At 49.5% G+C, this 20,133-nt stretch overlaps 2 protein-coding genes across 6 annotated transcripts in view; one reads left to right on the plus strand and one right to left on the minus strand.

Annotated features, from left to right (window-relative positions):
• LOC122944605 (zymogen granule membrane protein 16-like) overlaps positions 1 to 20,133 on the plus strand; it is a 94,431-nt gene that overhangs the window by 58,724 nt on the left and 15,574 nt on the right. The gene's annotated exons all lie outside the window — the stretch shown is intronic.
• On the minus strand, positions 360 to 7,335 carry LOC122944596 (serine/threonine-protein kinase NLK2). The gene is made up of 11 exons (XM_044303034.1): positions 6,994 to 7,335; positions 5,605 to 5,734; positions 5,347 to 5,402; positions 4,276 to 4,382; positions 4,116 to 4,201; positions 3,566 to 3,775; positions 3,100 to 3,201; positions 2,916 to 3,002; positions 2,612 to 2,810; positions 2,444 to 2,537; positions 360 to 1,773 (listed from the first exon to the last, which is right to left on the minus strand). The coding sequence occupies exons 1-11, from the start codon at positions 7,209 to 7,211 to the stop codon at positions 1,725 to 1,727; spliced, it is 1,338 nt and encodes a 445-aa protein (XP_044158969.1). The 5' UTR covers positions 7,212 to 7,335; the 3' UTR covers positions 360 to 1,724.

Below are 20,133 nucleotides of genomic sequence, written 5' to 3' on the forward strand. Positions count from 1 at the left end.
ACTATTCTACTGCGACTTGTGCCTTCTACTCCAGTCACCCCCCTACCGAGCTGCATGCACTATTCTACTGCGACTTGTGCCTTCTACTCCAGTCACCCCCAGAGCTGCATGCACTATTCTACTGCTACTCGTGCCTTCTACTCCAGTCACCCCCAGAGCTGCATGCACTATTCTACTGCTACTTGTGCCTTCTACTCCAGTCACCCCCAGAGCTGCATGCACTATTCTTCTGCCACATCCCGCCTTGTACTCTGACTTCTTGATAGATTACGCATATGAACAGAGATGGGGGAGACTGTATGGACTTGGGGCGCCGCTGCTCCTAATGTTTGGGGAAAGACCACAAGACACGGCCGAGGTAAAAGGCAGGACAGAATTTATTTAAGATGTCGGCTCAGACCAACAGTCCTTAAATAAAACCTGAAGACGCTAAATTCAAGTTTTCAGGGATTCTGTGTTTTTTTCACATTTAGGAAAATTTAAAAAAAAACAAAAAAAAAAAAACAATACACAATTTATAAATCATAGAAAAGAAACACTTACTGGAAGAGGTAGATTATTGAATGGGTTTCAAACCATAAGTACAGTGACATCATTCGCACTAACACACAACGTGATATACGTCTGTACACAAGTCATAAGTTAAAAAATAAAAATAAAAAAAATAATAAAATCAAGAAATCCGTGAAAACGGGAGAGAAAAACAGTCAAATACACGACCGAAGCCGCACTCTGCACGCACCAGGCCCCTGTAGTGCATTATACCCAGCCGCTGCAGTACCAGCCAGCGGCCACAAGATGTCAGCAGAGGGCCAATGGTCTGTGCAACCCCCCCCCCCCCCCACAGATCTGGCCGATCAGCACTGGAGGTCAGATACCAATGCCTGGGAATATTTCGGCAGGTTCCTCTCCAGTGTCTATTGCCCAGCAGCATAATATAGATGCAGCCAATAAAAAAAAAAAAAAATTGTAGGAAGAGACCCGAAAGCTACAACTAGTGAAATGCATTAATCTGCAGCACCAGTTTTGACCACAAGATGTCGCTGTAGCTTTCCCTTACTCAAACAGGTGACCAGACCCCTCAGCAGGGGGGGGGGCAGCAGCACCCTGACCCGATTGTCACTGCTAGCATGGCACAGATATCTCCCAGCATGCCATGCTCCAGAGCAGCTCCCCTCCCCCAACTATCTGCAGCCATACAGTGGGCAGTATACGTGGGAGTGAAGGGGGGCATCGCCAATCTGAGGAATGCTCCAGTGATGCCTCCGCCCACACTATGGCTGCCTTCTGTAAAGCGGGGGGGCTCTTACTTTTACTGCTTTCCTCTCCTTTCGATCAGTAGAATAAATAAAACACTAGTTTTGCCGGGTGGAGCGGAGCCGGCGCCCGATGATTCCGGGGTTATAACGTCGCAGGCGCCCCAACAGTCCAGGGGTCTCCCCAAAGGCAGTGACGGGGAGGCGGACAAGGCAGAGGATTCTCTGTATAGAAAATATTTACAGCGTCCTTTATCCGTATAGAGGTCCCTCAGCCAATCACTGCCGCCCGCACCGTGGAACCGCACAGGATTCTGGGAAAAGTCCGCAGGGATTATAAGGAACCGGGAACTAATAGATACGGGGAGCGAGCGGGAGAACGGCGGAGAGTCGTGTCCAGCCGTGGAAGGGCAGGCGAGGCTTCATGCTGTGAACGGCGAGATTCCCGGGACTCCGGCCACGAGCCGTTCATCTCTCCTCCTTCTTTGAAACCTTTGAGGAATGCCAGGCAGTGGATCTGAGGAGAGACATTAGAGGGAGTGATGGGGTGCAATGGCCTGCAAGGCAGGGGGATCGGGAGGAGACGCGCGTCCACAGGGCAGGGGGATCGGGAGGAGACGCGCGTCCACAGGGCAGGGGGATCGGGAGGAGACGCGCGTCCACAGGGCAGGGGGGGGGGGGGGAGGAGATCAAGAGGAGACACGCGTCTACAAGGCAGGGGATCAGGTGGACACACGTCTACAAGGCAGGGGATCAGGTGGACACACGTCTACAAGGCAGGGGATCAGGAGGACACACGTCTACAAGGCAGGGGATCAGGAGGACACACGTCTACAAGGCAGGGGATCAGGAGGACACACGTCTACAAGGCAGGGGATCAGGAGGACACACGTCTACAAGGCAGGGGATCAGGAGGACACACGTCTACAAGGCAGGGGATCAGGAGGACACACGTCTACAAGGCAGGGGATCAGGAGGACACACGTCTACAAGGCAGGGGAGGCAGAGAATTGGTGGAGTGAGAGCTACAAGGCAGGGGATAGAAGATCAGGCAGAGACAAGTCTACAAGGCAGGGGAGGCACAGGATCAGGAAGGAGACATGTCTACAAGCAGAGGATCAGACATTCGTCACCCCCATTTTTGAAGAGTTCTGGGCTACACTCGGTAAGTCATGAAGGCCACCTACCTGATGAAGGTCTTGAAGGCGGCGGAGTGCGGGTTTATACACAGCGGAGGGCGCTTGCCCTGTTGTTGGTCTGTGATGAAGCGGTGGACGAGCTCTGCACCAAGACAGAAACGTCAGCCACCGGATGAGCAAGGACCCCCAACATCTCACCCCCCTCGCATCACTGACCTTTAACCTGCCAGACAGACGTGAGGCTCTTCTCATACGAGTCATCAAACCGGTCGCCGGCCGTGGGTTCGAAATCGGCAGTGTAGACGCGTCCCGAGGACACGGAGTAGCAGCAGTGACACATACACGTGTGGTAGCGGAGGCGCCCCTCCTCCAGGTAAGGGTGGGCCAAGGCGTCCTTGGCAGAGATCCTCTTCGCCTGAGGACACAGGAGCCGTTATCAGACCGGAGCCCCCCACAGACGTCCACCAGCCCTTCCCCCGCTCAGAAGACCACTGACCCAAAGCGACAACCAGCGACTCACCGGATCAAAGAGCAGCATCCGGCAAAGGAGGTGAACGGCCTCGTGGGTGGCTTCTCCGGACAGCATGTACAGGACCGAGAGGGACGGCTGCGGAGAAAGGGTCAGGGTGTGAGAACCTTTCCACTCACTGACTGCAAGCAGAGACATTGAAAACAAGGCAGACGAGAAAGTTAGACGTCATTACCGGCTTATGGGGGCCGCGCAGTATGTGGGCTCGCGCGCCCTCGCAGGCGGAGCGCATGGCGGTGAGAGGAGGGGTCCCCAGGAGGTCCGTGATCAGGTCCAACTGCAAAAAAATAGAAGAGACTTATGCATGTCCCATAGAGGGGCCCCCAAGACAACCGGGCCCCTGTTAACGAAAGATGGCCGACTGCAGCAACACATGACGGTTACTACTTCTGGACTACAACTCCCATAATGCAGCACCCACTCTGCACGGACGAGGGTGGGGGAATGTGAGGTCCCGCAGGACAGCCATTCTCCAGCCACTGGACCCGACACCCCCGATGTCCCTGCTGGTCCTGAGCAAGCTGCCAGAGAATCCCGTGCAGCTCTGGATGTGACTGGAGTACAATGCAAACATGTGTGCAGGAACTATCAGGGTGCAATGATCTCATCTGGGTGCACTGGGCGGCGGGGGTTATGCTCACCTGCTGGATGGGACTCTGCGCCTGGAACAGGATTCGCCTCCCGAGAAGCTCCGCGAAGATGCAGCCGACGGACCAGATGTCGATGGCGTTGTGATAATGGCGGCTGCCCATGAGGATCTCGGGGGCGCGGTAATACTGGGTCACCACCTCCTGCGTCATGTGCTGGGACTCGTCCAACTCCTCCACCCGCGCCAAACCAAAGTCACAGATCTGAGAGGAGGAAAGAGACGGCGCTGTAATGTCTGCTCCATGGGACGGGCCCCACAGCTGCAGCCATTCACTCCAGTCACATCCAGAGCTGCGGCAATCGCCTGCGACCTGTTGAGTCCCCCTTACGCTGCACTGCCGGATCCCGCACCTCCTGCGCGCTTCAGCTCTGCTACGCTGCACTGCAGGATAGGTACAGTTTACCCCAGACCCAACTTATTGGGAACGCAGCTCTGGAGGTGACTGGAGTATAACACAATCAGTGCAAGGAGTGCGGAAAGACAAGGAGCAGAAAGCCATGAGGAAAGGAGGAGCAGACGTGAGCGCGGCACGCGGCGGAGACCTTCAGCACGCAGTTACTGTTCACCAGCAGGTTCCCCGGTTTGATGTCTCGGTGCAGGATCCCAGCCGAGTGGAGATACTTCAGCCCTGCAAGTAACACAAGGGTTAATACCAGGCGGACCCCCCACCACCTCCGGCGAGTCAGGGGCCACACGTCTCACCTCGTAGTATCTGGTACAGGAAGACCTTGATGTGGTCGGCGCTGAGCGGCTGCGGGGACACGATGACCTTGTGAAGGTCGGTCTGCATGAGTTCTGTGATCACGTATCTGATGGTGGTTGTAGTCAAGGTCATAGAGTAGTGACATCACCGCTGCCCTCGTTACCCCCCCCCCCCCCCGGGGGCAATAAGAGGGGGGTATTTCTCTGGCTGCAACTCAAGGGACATTGTATTCGGCCTCATTCTCCTGCGTCTACCGCTCTCAGGGGCAGTCGTCACCTGGTCACACAGGCTCCTCCCCCTCCCTGCGCAGGCGCTTCTATAGTCTATGAGGAATGCTGGGAAGGAAGTAGCCGACGTCTCCTCCCGCTATGGCCTCATAGTGAAACGAGTGACCCGCCGGACGGACATGGCGGCGCGGCCGATACCCCAGAGTGTCCGACTGTCCACGTCACGCGGACGGGGCGTAGTTTCTACAACTGAAGCTTCACAGTAAATAAAGGTCTCTCATTAACGTTGTGTCTCCATATTTAACATCTCTGCTTGCTGTCATGAAATTGAACATTTCTCTAACTGCTGGAAAGCTGTGAGAAATGTAATGGTTTTTATGGGGACGGCGCCCGTTCTCCTTTCCACCAGTTTGACGACGCCCCCCCCCCCACGTCTGACGCCCGTCACGGCTTCTGCTGCCCATAGGCTCCCATGTTAATAAAGTCATACTGGTTCGTAGCTCTGTATAGGAAAGGGCCGTCCACTGCGCTCCTGTAGGTGCTGGGACCCAAATGGTCACCCGGTCCCAGCCCGCGGTCACGTCTGACTGAGATACCTCCAGAGGATGAACACCAATCCTGACCGAGTCTCACGGCTGAGGGTCCGTTACACTGTATCCAGGTCAGACTATCCTCTGATGTAAACCCAGCAACAAACCTTATCCCGTCCTGATAGTTTGTTACAATGTAGCAGTCTAGAGTTCTGCTCGTTTGCACTGGATACAATGTAACAAACCCTGACGGGCAGAGAAGAGTAACCCCCATCTGGATCCCCCGTCCCCTCCCCCGCACGAATCAGGATACATCTCCTCGAAGCAGTCGATCTGTGGGGGCTGCAGGATATCGAGGGCAGACAGAACCTGCGACATAAAACGGCAGATTACAATGACCAGTCAAACCGGCAACTACAACCCCTACCCTCCTCATAGTGACACGGGAAGGTGCCCGCCACCAACGTCCAGCCAACACAGCGTCAGTGGGCAGAGTCCCCTCTGGGTCATGACCTCTGTAGGGTCACCCCCTGGCACCCGCCTGCCCCGGATCTCGGGCGCTCGCCCTTACGTTGTCGTGCTTGAAGAAGCAGAGCATTTTGAGCTCCCTGAAGACTCGCTTGCAGGACACCAGGTTCTGGAAGACATTGGGCATCTTCTTAAGGGCCACACGTTTGCCATCTCGGGGGTCAGTCACCGACCTGCAAACAAGAAGGGATTCAAAAACAGCAATGGAGGAGCGGGCGCTGCTGCCCCCCGAACCACACGCGCCGGGCTCTGCTGCCCCCCGAACCACACGCGCCGGGCTCTGCTGCCCCCCGACCCACCCGCGCCGGGCTCTGCTGCCCCCCTACACGCACCGGGCTCTGCTGCCCCCCGACCCACCGGCGCCGGGCTCTGCTGCCCCCCTACACGCGCCGGGCTCTGCTGCCCCCTACACGCGCGGGCTCTGCCCCCTACACGCGCCGGGCTCTGCTGCCCCCCTACACACGGCGCCGGGCTCTCCTGCCCCCTACACACACGTGCGCCGGGCTCTCCTGCCCCCTTACACACACACGCGCCGGGCTCTCCTGCCCCCTTACACACACACGCGCCGGGCTCTCCTGCCCCCTTACACACACACGCGCCGGGCTCTCCTGCCCCCTTACACACACACGCGCCGGGCTCTCCTGCCCCCTTACACACACACGCGCCGGGCTCTCCTGCCCCCTTACACACACACGCGCCGGGCTCTCCTGCCCCCTTACACACACACGCGCCGGGCTCTCCTGCCCCCTTACACACACACGCGCCGGGCTCTCCTGCCCCCTTACACACACACGCGCCGGGCTCTGCTGCCCCCTTACACACACACGCGCCGGGCTCTGCTGCCCCCTTACACACACACGCGCCGGGCTCTGCTGCCCCCCTACACGCGCCGGGCTCTGCTGCCCCCTACACGCGCCGGGCTCTGCTGCCCCCCTACACGCGCCGGGCTCTGCGCCCCTATACACACAGGGCTCTGCGCCCCTATACACACAGGGCTCTGCGCCCCTATACACACAGGGCTCTGCGCCCCTATACACACAGGGCTCTGCGCCCCTATACACACAGGGCTCTGCGCCCTTATACACACCGGGCTCTGCGCCCCTACACACCGGGCTCTGCGCCCCTATACACACAGGGCTCTGCGCCCCTATACACACAGGGCTCTGCGCCCCTATACACACAGGGCTCTGCGCCCCTATACACACAGGGCTCTGCGCCCTTATACACACAGGGCTCTGCGCCCCTATACACACAGGGCTCTGCGCCCCTACACACAGGGCTCTGCCCCCTACACACAGGGCTCTGCGCCCCTATACACAGGGCTCTGCGCCCCTATACACAGGGCTCTGCACCCCTATACACACACAGGGCCCTGCGCCCCTACACACCGGGCTCTGCGCCCTGCACTTCCGGCCTCCCCTCCCCCACTCACCAGACGACCCCAAACGCTCCGTATCCGATAGGCCGGTCGGGCTCGGGCTCCCCGGTGCAGTGTGGGGCCCCCGGGTGCTGGGGCCCGGGGGGCACTGCTCCTCCCCCGCTGGCGGCTCCGTTATGACAGTAGAACTTGTGCCCCAGGGGCGGCGGGATGATCCCCCCGAAGACCCCGGAGCACAGCTGTCCCGGCACCGGGCGCCCCGGGAACGACATGACGGCGGCCTCTAGTGCGGCATCTCCCCCCCCCGGACACACGGCGGCGCTGATCGGGGAGGGGTCCCTGCTCCTGCTGCTCCGGAGACCCCGTGCTGCATCAGCTGGAACAATGCGGCCTCCCGGCGTGCACCGCGGCTTAAAGGGAACGTCACCTCCCCTCACTGCGGCCGGGGAGGGACCCCGAGCGGATACAATGTATCACACACTGCCCCCCTGTATACAATGTATCATACACTGCCCCCCTGTATACAATGTATCATACACTGTCCCCCCCCCCTGTATACAATGTATCAGACACTGCCCCCCCCTGTATACAATGTATCATACACTGCCCCCCTGTATACAATGTATCATACACTGCCCCCCCCTGTATACAATGTATCATACACTGTCCCCCCCCTGTATACAATGTATCAGACACTGCCCCCCCCTGTATACAATGTATCATACACTGCCCCCTGTATACAATGTATCACACACTGCCCCCCCTGTATACAATGTATCATACACTGCCCCCCCCTGTATACAATGTATCATACACTGCCCCCCCCTGTATACAATGTATCACACACTGCCCCCCTGTATACAATGTATCATACACTGCCCCCCCTGTATACAATGTATCATACACTGCCCCCTGTATACAATGTATCATACACTGCCCCCTGTATACAATGTATCACACACTGCCCCCCCCTGTATACAATGTATCACACACTGCCCCCCTGTATACAATGTATCATACACTGCCCCCCTGTATACAATGTATCATACACTGCCCCCCCCCTGTATACAATGTATCACACACTGCCCCCCCCCTGTATACAATGTATCACACACTGCCCCCCTGTATACAATGTATCACACACTGCCCCCCTGTATACAATGTATCACACACTGCCCCCCTGTATACAATGTATCACACACTGCCCCCCTGTATACAATGTATCATACACTGCTCCCCCCTGTATACAATGTATCATACACTGCCCCCTGTATACAATGTATCACACACTGCCCCCCTGTATACAATGTATCAGATACTGCCCCCCTGTATACAATGTATCATACACTGCCCCCCCTGTATACAATGTATCATACACTGCCCCCTATATACAATGTATCACACACTGCCCCCCCTGTATACAATGTATCACACACTGCCCCCCTGTATACAATGTATCATACACTGCCCCCCTGTATACAATGTATCATACACTGCTCCCCCCTGTATACAATGTATCATACACTGCCCCTGTATACAATGTATCACACACTGCCCCCCTGTATACAATGTATCAGATACTGCCCCCCCCTGTATACAATGTATCAGACACTGCCCCCCCCCTATACAATGTATCATACACTGCCCCCCTGTATACAATGTATCATACACTGCCCCCTGTATACAATGTATCATACACTGCCGCCCCCTGTATACAATGTATCATACACTGCCCCCTGTATACAATGTATCATACACTGGCCCCTGTATACAATGTATCAGACACTGCCCCCTGTATACAATGTATCATACACTGCCCCCCCCTGTATACAATGTATCATACACTGCCCCACTGTATACAATGTATCAGACACTCCCCACTGTATACAATGTATCAGACACTGGCCCCTGTATACAATGTATCAGACACTGCCCCCTGTATACAATGTATCAGACACTGCCCCCTGTATACAATGTATCATACACTGCCCCCCCAACCCGTATACAATGTATCATACACTGCCCCCCTGTATACAATGTATCATACACTGCCGCCCCCTGTATACAATGTATCATACACTGCCGCCCCCTGTATACAATGTATCATACACTGCCCCCCCTATACAATGTATCAGACACTGTCCCCCCCTGTATACAATGTATCATACACTGCCCCCCTGTATACAATGTATCATACACTGCCGCCCCCTGTATACAATGTATCATGCACTGCCCCCCCTATACAATGTATCATACACTGCCCCCCCTGTATACAATGTATCATACACTGCCCCCCTGTATACAATGTATCATACACTGCCCCCTGTATACAATGTATCATACACTGCCCCCCCCTATACAATGTATCACACACTGCCCCCCTGTATACAATGTATCACACACTGCCCCCCCTGTATACAATGTATCACACACTGCCCCCCCTGTATACAATGTATCACACACTGCCCCCCCTGTATACAATGTATCACACACTGCCCCCCTGTATACAATGTATCATACACTGCCCCCCCTGTATACAATGTATCATACACTGCCCCCCTGTATACAATGTATCACACACTGCCCCCCCCTGTATACAATGTATCACACACTGCCCCCTGTATACAATGTATCATCCACTGCCCCCCCCTGTATACAAGGTATCAGACACTGCCCCCCCTGTATACAATGTATCATACACTGCCCCCTGTATACAATGTATCAGACACTGTCCCCCCCTGTATACAATGTATCATACACTGCCCCCCTGTATACAATGTATCATACACTGCCGCCCCCTGTATACAATGTATCATACACTGCCCCCCCCTATACAATGTATCATACACTGCCCCCCCTGTATACAATGTATCACACACTGCCCCCCCTATACAATGTATCATACACTGCCCCCCCTGTATACAATGTATCACACACTGCCCCCCCTATACAATGTATCACACACTGCCCCCTGTATACAATGTATCATACACTGCCCCCCTGTATACAATGTATCACACACTGCCCCCCTGTATACAATGTATCATACACTGCCCCCCCTGTATACAATGTATCATACACTGCCCCCCTGTATACAATGTATCACACACTGCCCCCCCTGTATACAATGTATCACACACTGCCCCCCTGTATACAATGTATCAGACACTGCCCCCCCTGTATACAATGTATCAGACACTGCCCCCCCTGTATACAATGTATCAGACACTGCCCCCCTGTATACAATGTATCAGACACTGCCCCCCCTGTATACAATGTATCAGACACTGGCCCCTGTATACAATGTATCAGACACTGCCCCCCTGTATACAATGTATCATACACTGCCCCCCCTGTATACAATGTATCATACACTGCCCCCCTGTATACAATGTATCAGACACTGCCCCCCTGTATACAATGTATCAGACACTGGCCCCTGTATACAATGTATCAGACACTGCCCCCTGTATACAATGTATCATACACTGCCCCCCCACCCCGTATACAATGTATCATACACTGCCCCCCTGTATACAATGTATCATACACTGCCGCCCCCTGTATACAATGTATCATACACTGCCGCCCCCTGTATACAATGTATCATACACTGCCCCCCCCTATACAATGTATCAGACACTGTCCCCCCCTGTATACAATGTATCATACACTGCCCCCCTGTATACAATGTATCATACACTGCCGCCCCCTGTATACAATGTATCATGCACTGCCCCCCCCTATACAATGTATCATACACTGCCCCCCCTGTATACAATGTATCATACACTGCCCCCCTGTATACAATGTATCATACACTGCACTGCCCCCCTGTATACAATGTATCATACACTGCCCCCCCCTATACAATGTATCACACACCCTGTATACAATGTATCACACACTGCCCCCCCCCTGTATACAATGTATCACACACTGCCCCCTGTATACAATGTATCATCCACTGCCCCCCCTGTATACAAGGTATCAGACACTGCCCCCCCTGTATACAATGTATCATACACTGCCCCCCTGTATACAATGTATCAGACACTGTCCCCCCCCTGTATACAATGTATCATACACTGCCCCCCCTGTATACAATGTATCATACACTGCCGCCCCCTGTATACAATGTATCATACACTGCCCCCCCCTATACAATGTATCATACACTGCCCCCCCTGTATACAATGTATCACACACTGCCCCCCTATACAATGTATCATACACTGCCCCCCCTGTATACAATGTATCACACACCCCCTATACAATGTATCACACACTGCCCCCCTGTATACAATGTATCACACACTGCCCCCTGTATACAATGTATCATACACTGCCCCCCTGTATACAATGTATCACACACTGCCCCCCCCTGTATACAATGTATCACACACTGCCCCCCCCCTGTATACAATGTATCACACACTGCCCCCCTGTATACAATGTATCATACACTCCCCCCCTGTATACAATGTATCATACACTGCCCCCTGTATACAATGTATCATACACTGCCCCCCTGTATACAATGTATCATACACTGCCCCCCCTGTATACAATGTATCACACACTGCCCCCCCTGTATACAATGTATCATACACTGCCCCCCCTGTATACAATGGATCATACACTGCCCCCCCCTGTATACAATGTATCACACACTGCCCCCCTGTATACAATGTATCACACACTGCCCCCCCCCCCTGTATACAATGTATCACACACTGCCCCCCTGTATACAATGTATCACACACTGCCCCCCCCCTGTATACAATGTATCAGACACTGCCCCCCTGTATACAATGTATCAGACACTGCCCCCCCTGTATACAATGTATCAGACACTGCCCCCCTGTATACAATGTATCACACACTGCCCCCCTGTATACAATGTATCACACACTGCCCCCCCCCTGTATACAATGTATCACACACTGCCCCCCTGTATACAATGTATCATCCACTGCCCCCCCCCTGTATACAAGGTATCAGACACTGCCCCCTGTATACAATGTATCACACACTGCCCCCCCTGTATACAATGTATCATACACTGCCCCCCCTGTATACAATGTATCAGACACTGCCCCCCCTGTATACAATGTATCAGACACTGCCCCCCTGTATACAATGTATCAGACACTGCCCCCCTGTATACAATGTATCATACACTGCACCCCCCTGTATACAATGTATCATACACTGCCCCCCCCCCTATACAATGTATCATACACTGCCCCCCTATACAATGTATCAGACACTGCCCCCCTGTATACAATGTATCACACACTGCCCCCCTGTATACAATGTATCATACACTGCCCCCCCCTGTATACAATGTATCATACACTGCCCCCCTGTATACAATGTATCAGACACTGCCCCCCTGTATACAATGTATCACACACTGCCCCCCCTGTATACAATGTATCATACACTGCCCCCCCTGTATACAATGTATCATACACTGCCCCCTGTATACAATGTATCACACACTGCCCCCCCCTGTATACAATGTATCACACACTGCCCCCCCCTGTATACAATGTATCAGACACTGCCCCCCCTGTATACAATGTATCACACACTGCCCCCCCTGTATACAATGTATCATACACTGCCCCCCCTGTATACAATGTATCATACACTGCCCCCCTGTATACAATGTATCACACACTGCCCCCTGTATACAATGTATCATACACTGCCCCCCCTGTATACAATGTATCACACACTGCCCCCCCTGTATACAATGTATCATCCACTGCCCCCCCCCCTGTATACAAGGTATCAGACACTGCCCCCCCTGTATACAATGTATCACACACTGCCCCCCCTGTATACAATGTATCATACACTCCCCCCTGTATACAATGTATCACACACTGCCCCCTGTATACAATGTATCAGACACTGCCCCCTGTATACAATGTATCAGACACTGCCCCCTGTATACAATGTATCATACACTGCCCCCCTGTATACAATGTATCATACACTGCCCCCTGTATACAATGTATCAGACACTGCCCCCCTGTATACAATGTATCAGACACTGGCCCCTGTATACAATGTATCAGACACTGCCCCCTGTATACAATGTATCAGACACTGCCCCCTGTATACAATGTATCATACACTGCCCCCCCCACCCCATATACAATGTATCATACACTGCCCCCCCTGTATACAATGTATCATACACTGCCCCCCCTGTATACAATGTATCATACACTGCCCCCCTGTATACAATGTATCATACACTGCCCCCCTGTATACAATGTATCATACACTGCCCCCTGTATACAATGTATCATACACTGCCCCCTGTATACAATGTATCATACACATCATACACATCATACTCCTATCTGCTGTACAGGGATCTAGAGTGTACTGCCGGGTTATGTGGTTATATTCTTGTACATAGGAGCAGTATTATAGTAGTTATATTCTTGTACATAGGAGCAGTATTATAGTAGTTATATTCTTGTACATAGAAGGCAGTATTATAGTAGTTATATTCCTGTACGTAGGAGGCAGTATTATAGTAGTTATATTCCTGTACATAGGAGCAGTATTATAGTAGTTATATTCTTGTACATAGGAGCAGTATTATAGTAGTTATATTCTTGTACATAGGAGCAGTATTATAGTAGTTATATTCCTGTACGTAGGAGGCAGTATTATAGTAGTTATATTCCTGTACATAGGAGCAGTATTATAGTAGTTATATTCCTGTACATAGGAGCAGTATTATAGTAGTTATTATCTTGTACATAGGAGCAGTATTATAGTAGTTATATTCTTGTACATAGGAGGCAGTATAATAGTAGTTATATTCTTGTACATAGGAGCAGTATTATAGTAGTTCTATTATTGTACATAGGAGGCAGTATTATAGTAGTTATATTCTTGTACATAGGAGGCAGTATTATAGTAGTTATATTCCTCTACATAGGAGCAGTATTATAGTAGTTATATTCTTGTACATAGGAGCAGTATTATAGTAGTTATATTCTTGTACACAGGAGCAGTATTATAGTAGTTATATTCCTGTACATAGGAGCAGTATTATAGTAGTTATATTCTTGTACATAGGAGGCAGTATAATAGTAGTTATATTCTTGTACATAGGAGCAGTATTATAGTAGTTCTATTATTGTACATAGGAGGCAGTATTATAGTAGTTATATTCTCGTACATAGGAGCAGTATTATAGTAGTTATATTCTTGTACATAGAAGGCAGTATTATAGTAGTTATATTCTTGTACATAGGAGCAGTATTATAGTAGTTATATTCTTGTACATAGGAGCAGTATTATAGTAGTTATATTCCTGTACATAGGAGCAGTATTATAGTAGTTATATTTCTGTACATAGGAGCAGTATTATAGTAGTTATATTCCTGTACATAGGAGCAGTATTATAGTAGTTATATTCTTGTACATAGAAGGCAGTATTATAGTAGTTATATTCTTGTACATAGGAGGCAGTATAATAGTAGTTCTATTCTTGTACATAGGAGCAGTATTATAGTAGTTCTATTATTGTACATAGGAGCAGTATTATAGTGGTTATATTCTTGTACATAGGAGCAGTATTATAGTAGTTATATTCTTGTACATAGGGGCAGTATTATAGTAGTTATATTCTTGTACATAGGAGCAGTATTATAGTAGTTATATTCTTGTACATAGGAGCAGTATTATAGTAGTTATATTCTTGTACATAGGAGGCAGTATTATAGTAGTTATATTCTTATACATAGGAGAAGTATTATAGTAGTTATATTCTTGTACATAGGAGAAGTATTATAGTAGTTATATTCTTGTATATAGGAGGCAGTATTATAGTAGTTATATTCTTGTACATAGGAGAAGTATTATAGTAGTTATATTCTTGTACATAGGAGCAGTATTATAGTAGTTATATTCTTGTACATAGGAGAAGTATTATAGTAGTTATATTCTTGTATATAGGAGGCAGTATTATAGTAGTTATATTCTTGTACATAGGAGAAGTATTATAGTAGTTATATTTCTGTACATAGGAGCAGTATTATAGTAGTTCTATTATTGTACATAGGAGGCAGTATTATAGTAGTTACAGACGTGGACAAAATTGTTGGTACCCTTTGGTCAATGAAAGAAAAAGTCACAATGGTCACAGAAATAACTTTAATCTGACAAAAGTAATAATAAATTAAAATTCTATAAATGTTAACCAATGAAAGTCAGACATTGTTTTTCAACCATGCTTCAACAGAATTATGTAAAAAAATAAACTCATGAAACAGGCATGGACAAAAATGATGGTACCCCTAACTTAATATTTTGTTGCGCAACCTTTTGAGGCAATCACTGCAATCAAACGCTTCCTGTAACTGTCAATGAGACATCTGCACCTCTCAGCAGGTATTTTGGCCCACTCCTCATGAGCAAACTGCTCCAGTTGTGTCCGGTTTGAAGGGTGCCTTTTCCAGACTGCATGTTTCAGCTCCTTCCAAAGATGCTCAATAGGATTGAGGTCAGGGCTCATAGAAGGCCACTTTAGAATAGTCCAATTTTTTCCTCTTAGCCATTCTTGGGTGTTTTTAGCGGTGTGTTTTGGGTCATTGTCCTGTTGCAAGACCCATGACCTGCGACTGAGACCAAGCTTTCTGACACTGGCTAGTACATTTCTCTCTAGAATTCCTTGATAGTCTTGAGATTTCATTGTACCCTGCACAGATTCAAGACACCCTGTGCCAGACGCAGCAAAGCAGCCCCAGAACATAACAGAGCCTCCTCCATGTTTCACAGTAGGGACAGTGTTCTTTTCTTGATATGCTTCATTTTTTCGTCTGTGAACATACAGCTGATGTGCCTTGGCAAAAACTTCGATTTTTGTCTCATCTGTCCACAGGACATTCTCCCAGAAGCTTTGTGGCTTGTCAACATGTAGTTTGGCATATTCCAGTCTTGCTTTTTTATGATTCGTTTTCAACAATGGTGTCCTCCTTGGTCGTCTCCCATGTAGTCCACTTTGGCTCAAACAACGACGGATGGTGCGATCTGACACTGATGTTCCTTGAGCATGAAGTTCACCTTGAATCTCTTTAGAAGTCTTTCTAGGCTCTTTTGTTACCATTCGGATTATCCGTCTCTTAGATTTGTCATCAATTTTCCTCCTGCGGCCACGTCCAGGGAGGTTGGCTACAGTCCCATGGATCTTAAACTTATGAATAATATGTGCAACTGTACTCACAGGAACATCTAGTTGCTTGGAGATGGTCTTATAGCCTTTACCTTTAACATGCTTGTCTATAATTTTCTTTCTGATCTCTTGAGACAGCTCTTTCCTTTGCTTCCTCTGGTCCATGTCGAGTGTGGTACACACCATATCACCAAACAACACAGTGATTACCTGGAGCCATATATATAGGCCCAATGGCTGATTACAAGGTTGTAGACACCTGTGATGCTAATTAGTGGACACACCTTGAATTAACATGTCCCTTTGGTCACATTATGTTCTGTGTTTTCTAGGGGTACCATCATTTTTGTCCATGCCTGTTTCATGAGTTTATTTTTTTACATAATTCTGTTGAAGCATGGTTGAAAAACAATGTCTGACTTTCATTGGTTAACATTTATAGAATTTTAATTTATTATTACTTTTGTCAGATTAAAGTTATTTCTGTGACCATTGTGACTTTTTCTTTCATTGACCAAAGGGTACCAACAATTTTGTCCACGTCTGTATATTCTCGTACATAGGAGCAGTATTATAGTAGTTATATTCTCGTACATAGGAGCAGTATTATAGTAGTTATATTCTTGTACATAGGAGGCAGTATTATAGTAGTTATATTCTTGTACATAGGGGCAGTATTATAGTAGTTATATTCTTGTACATAGGAGGCAGTATTATACTAGTTATATTCTTGTATATAGGAGCAGTATTATAGTAGTTATATTCCTGTACATAGGAGGCAGTATTATAGTAGTTATATTCTTGTACATAGGGGCAGTATTATAGTAGTTATATTCTTGTACATAGGAGGCAGTATTATACTAGTTATATTCTTGTACATAGGAGGCAGTATTATAGTAGTTATATTCTTGTACATTGGAGGCAGTATTATAGTAGTTATATTCCTGTACATAGGAGGCAGTATTATAGTAGTTATATTCTTGTACATAGGAGCAGTATTATAGTAGTTATATTCTTGTACATAGGAGGCAGTATTATAGTAGTTATATTCTTGTACATAGGAGCAGTATTATAGTAGTATTCTTGCACATTGTAGACAGCATTTTATTAGTACCATAGAAAGGTAGACTGCACAGAGCAATGTTCTGCAGATGTCACGGCTCCTCTGGTGTTATAATCTTCAGGATAAATCCCTACGTGCACTTTAGTTGGTATAGAGGCCAAAGTGATCATCTGCATCTCTACTGAGGTCATTTGTGTAACAATCTGCAGACTATCTTACCATGTATCTTTCAGATGGATGAGGGGACAGAGGAATGTTCTGCATATCTCGGTGTCAGTTTTGTTTATAACCAGTAGGGGGCACCATTTCATGCCATTTTTGCACATTATACATATTTTATTGCTGCTCCCCGCGTTGCACTCAGTTTTATTCATTTTTCATCCACGTTGCTGTATCTGGCTGTGGGGATTAAATCTGTATGACATCATCCTCCTCCCTGACCCTCATGCCTTCGCTCCTCGTCCTCCATCACCGCACCATCCACAGTTTACCAGCTGATTAAATTTTTTATATCAATCTGAATTCTGCTGTTTGGTCTCTGTTTGTCAGTTCTGCACCCACCGCAGAGATGCAGGTTGTAGACAACTACACCCATCTTCCTGCCCGCTTTGTAGAGGCTCTAGAGCCACAGTTTGCAGACCACTTCCATATAATATAATGGGCCCCTGTCAGGTCCTCCTGCTCCCCCTGGTGCTCATTTGGGGCACTGCACTTATTGCGCCATTTGCATTGCCTTCATGTGTATCACTGCACATTTCAGGAGTGTGGGAAAGCTAGGTAGCTGCCCCCTCCCCCACAGCTGCCTCCCCTAACAGCCCATATCCCTTAATGTCAGCTTTCATAGAATGTTGAACTTGTGCTGGAAATGTAGCGTATGACCACTGCTCTATATATATGTCAGGGGATGTTGGGAGTTGTGGTCACACGACAGCTGCTGCCCTGGTGTCTTCTGTTCATCCTCCGCATACGCCGCCTCCATTTTTATGATTGGGTTGTAAAGTTTTGCAGCGACCGTGGGCTGCATAGATAATGGGCGATGACCTGGGCAGGGTCTGATCAGATGGCGCCCCCACCCTGCCGCTCACACAGCTGTCCTGCCGCCCTAATCTGTAGTGTCATTACCATTATATGACCGGGCAGTGACTCACCGCATCCGGGTGTGTGAGAGGTGATCGGGGCCCGGAGGACAAATGGCGCAGGTGTCCGATCAGACTCCGGCTACGACTGTCCTGAGGCCCACAGGAAAACAGCAGCGACATGACCGGCCACCGCGATTATCTTCTCCGCAGGGGCCCCGGTGCAAGAGATCAGCCCCCCTTCACTCAGCGCTGGTGCACCTACTGCTAGAGGGGTCGTCCTCTTCACTACCGATGACCTAGCCTCAGGAGAGGTCATCAATAGGTCCCCCAGCCAACAGACAGACATCTTACTTTCCTACTTTTCCATCATCCGCCCACCTTCTCAACACCCCATCCTGCCCCCCAATACTGTGTCCGCTGTGCCCCCCAATACTATCCTGCAGGAACAGCCCCCCTGAAAATACTGGTACCATACAGATAGCGTGCCAGTACAAAAATACCCCTTTATATTGTGCGCCGGTACAAAAAATCCCCCCTTCCTTTCAGATCAGACCCCATATAAAACCATAAATGAGATCCCCCCCATCTCAGACCAAACCCCCTTTAGACCTCTATGTCAGACCCCATATAATAACCCAGTTTTAGACCTCAGATCAGACCCCCATTATAAGTCCAGACCCCATATAAGTCCCCCATTAGACCTCCACGTAAGACCCCAACCCAATATCAGACCTCAGATAATTCCCTTATTAGACCTCCAGACCCCCATATCAGACCTCCAGACTCCCACTAGACCTCCAGACCCCCATATCAGACCTCCAGACTCCCACTAGACCTCCATACCCCCATATCAGACCTCCAGACTCCCACTAGACCTCCAGACCCCCATATCAGACCTCCAGACTCCCACTAGACCTCCAGACCCCCATATCAGACCTCCAGACTCCCACTAGACCTCCAGACCCCCATATCAGCGTCAGCGCGCTCTGTACGTCCTGACGCTGCAGGCAGCCGGGACACAGCAGCACCGACCCTGAGAGGAGCGAGCAGGAGGAGTAATAAGTACTGTACAGCGCTCACAGCGCTTCTCTCCCTGCCTCCTGCAGACTAGTGAGAGCTTCCATTCTGTACAGTACCACAGGCAAGGGGGGCCCTCTTGGCACCCGTTGCTTTGGGGCCTGGTCGCAACAGAAACCGCTGCAATCCCTATAGTTACGCCAGTGCTTCTCCACTATTCCTCTGCAAATATGTTTAAAAATCTCCCCCCAATGTGTCCTGGTTTTATTCCTGCAGCCACCACAAGGGGGAGCTCATTCTATACAGTTCATTGTTCAGCCTAGTGGGCTCTGTGAACTAAGCGTCCCCTCGCACTGCGCGCAGAACGCACCATGTCACTGCTCCCAACAGTACCCGACGGTGCAGAGCCAGAGTGTGAATCAACAACACCGCCCCTCAGACACTAAACAATGCTGAGAGATCTCATCAGCATCAGCAGAATAGTGAGTGCAGCTCTGGAGTATAATACAGGATGTAACTCAGGATCAGTGCAGGATAAGTAATGTATGTACACAGTGACTGCACCAGCAGAATAGTGAGTGCAGCTCTGGAGTATAATACAGGATGTAACTCAGGATCAGTACAGGATAAGTAATGTATGTACACAGTGACTGCACCAGCAGAATAGTGAGTGCAGCTCTGGAGTATAATACAGGATGTAACTCAGGAGCAGTACAGGATAAGTAATGTATGTACACAGTGACTGCACCAGCAGAATAGTGAGTGCAGCTCTGGAGTATAATACAGGATGTAAATGAGGATCAGTACAGGATAAGTAATGTATG

The sequence above is a fragment of the Bufo gargarizans genome, chromosome 8 (genome assembly GCF_014858855.1).
Source record: "Bufo gargarizans isolate SCDJY-AF-19 chromosome 8, ASM1485885v1, whole genome shotgun sequence".
Lineage (NCBI taxonomy): Eukaryota > Metazoa > Chordata > Amphibia > Anura > Bufonidae > Bufo > Bufo gargarizans.

Coding starts and splice junctions, on each gene's coding strand:
- LOC122944596 (XM_044303034.1), bottom strand. CDS start 7,211: ATGTCGTTCCCGGGGCGCCCGGTGCCGGGACAGCTGTGCTCCGGGGTC. Junction 5,735..6,993: donor GGAGCGTTTGGGGTCGTCTG/GTGAGTGGGGGA, acceptor TCTTGTTTGCAG/GTCGGTGACTGACCCCCGAG. Junction 2,811..2,915: donor GGATGCTGCTCTTTGATCCG/GTGAGTCGCTGG, acceptor CTGTGTCCTCAG/GCGAAGAGGATCTCTGCCAA.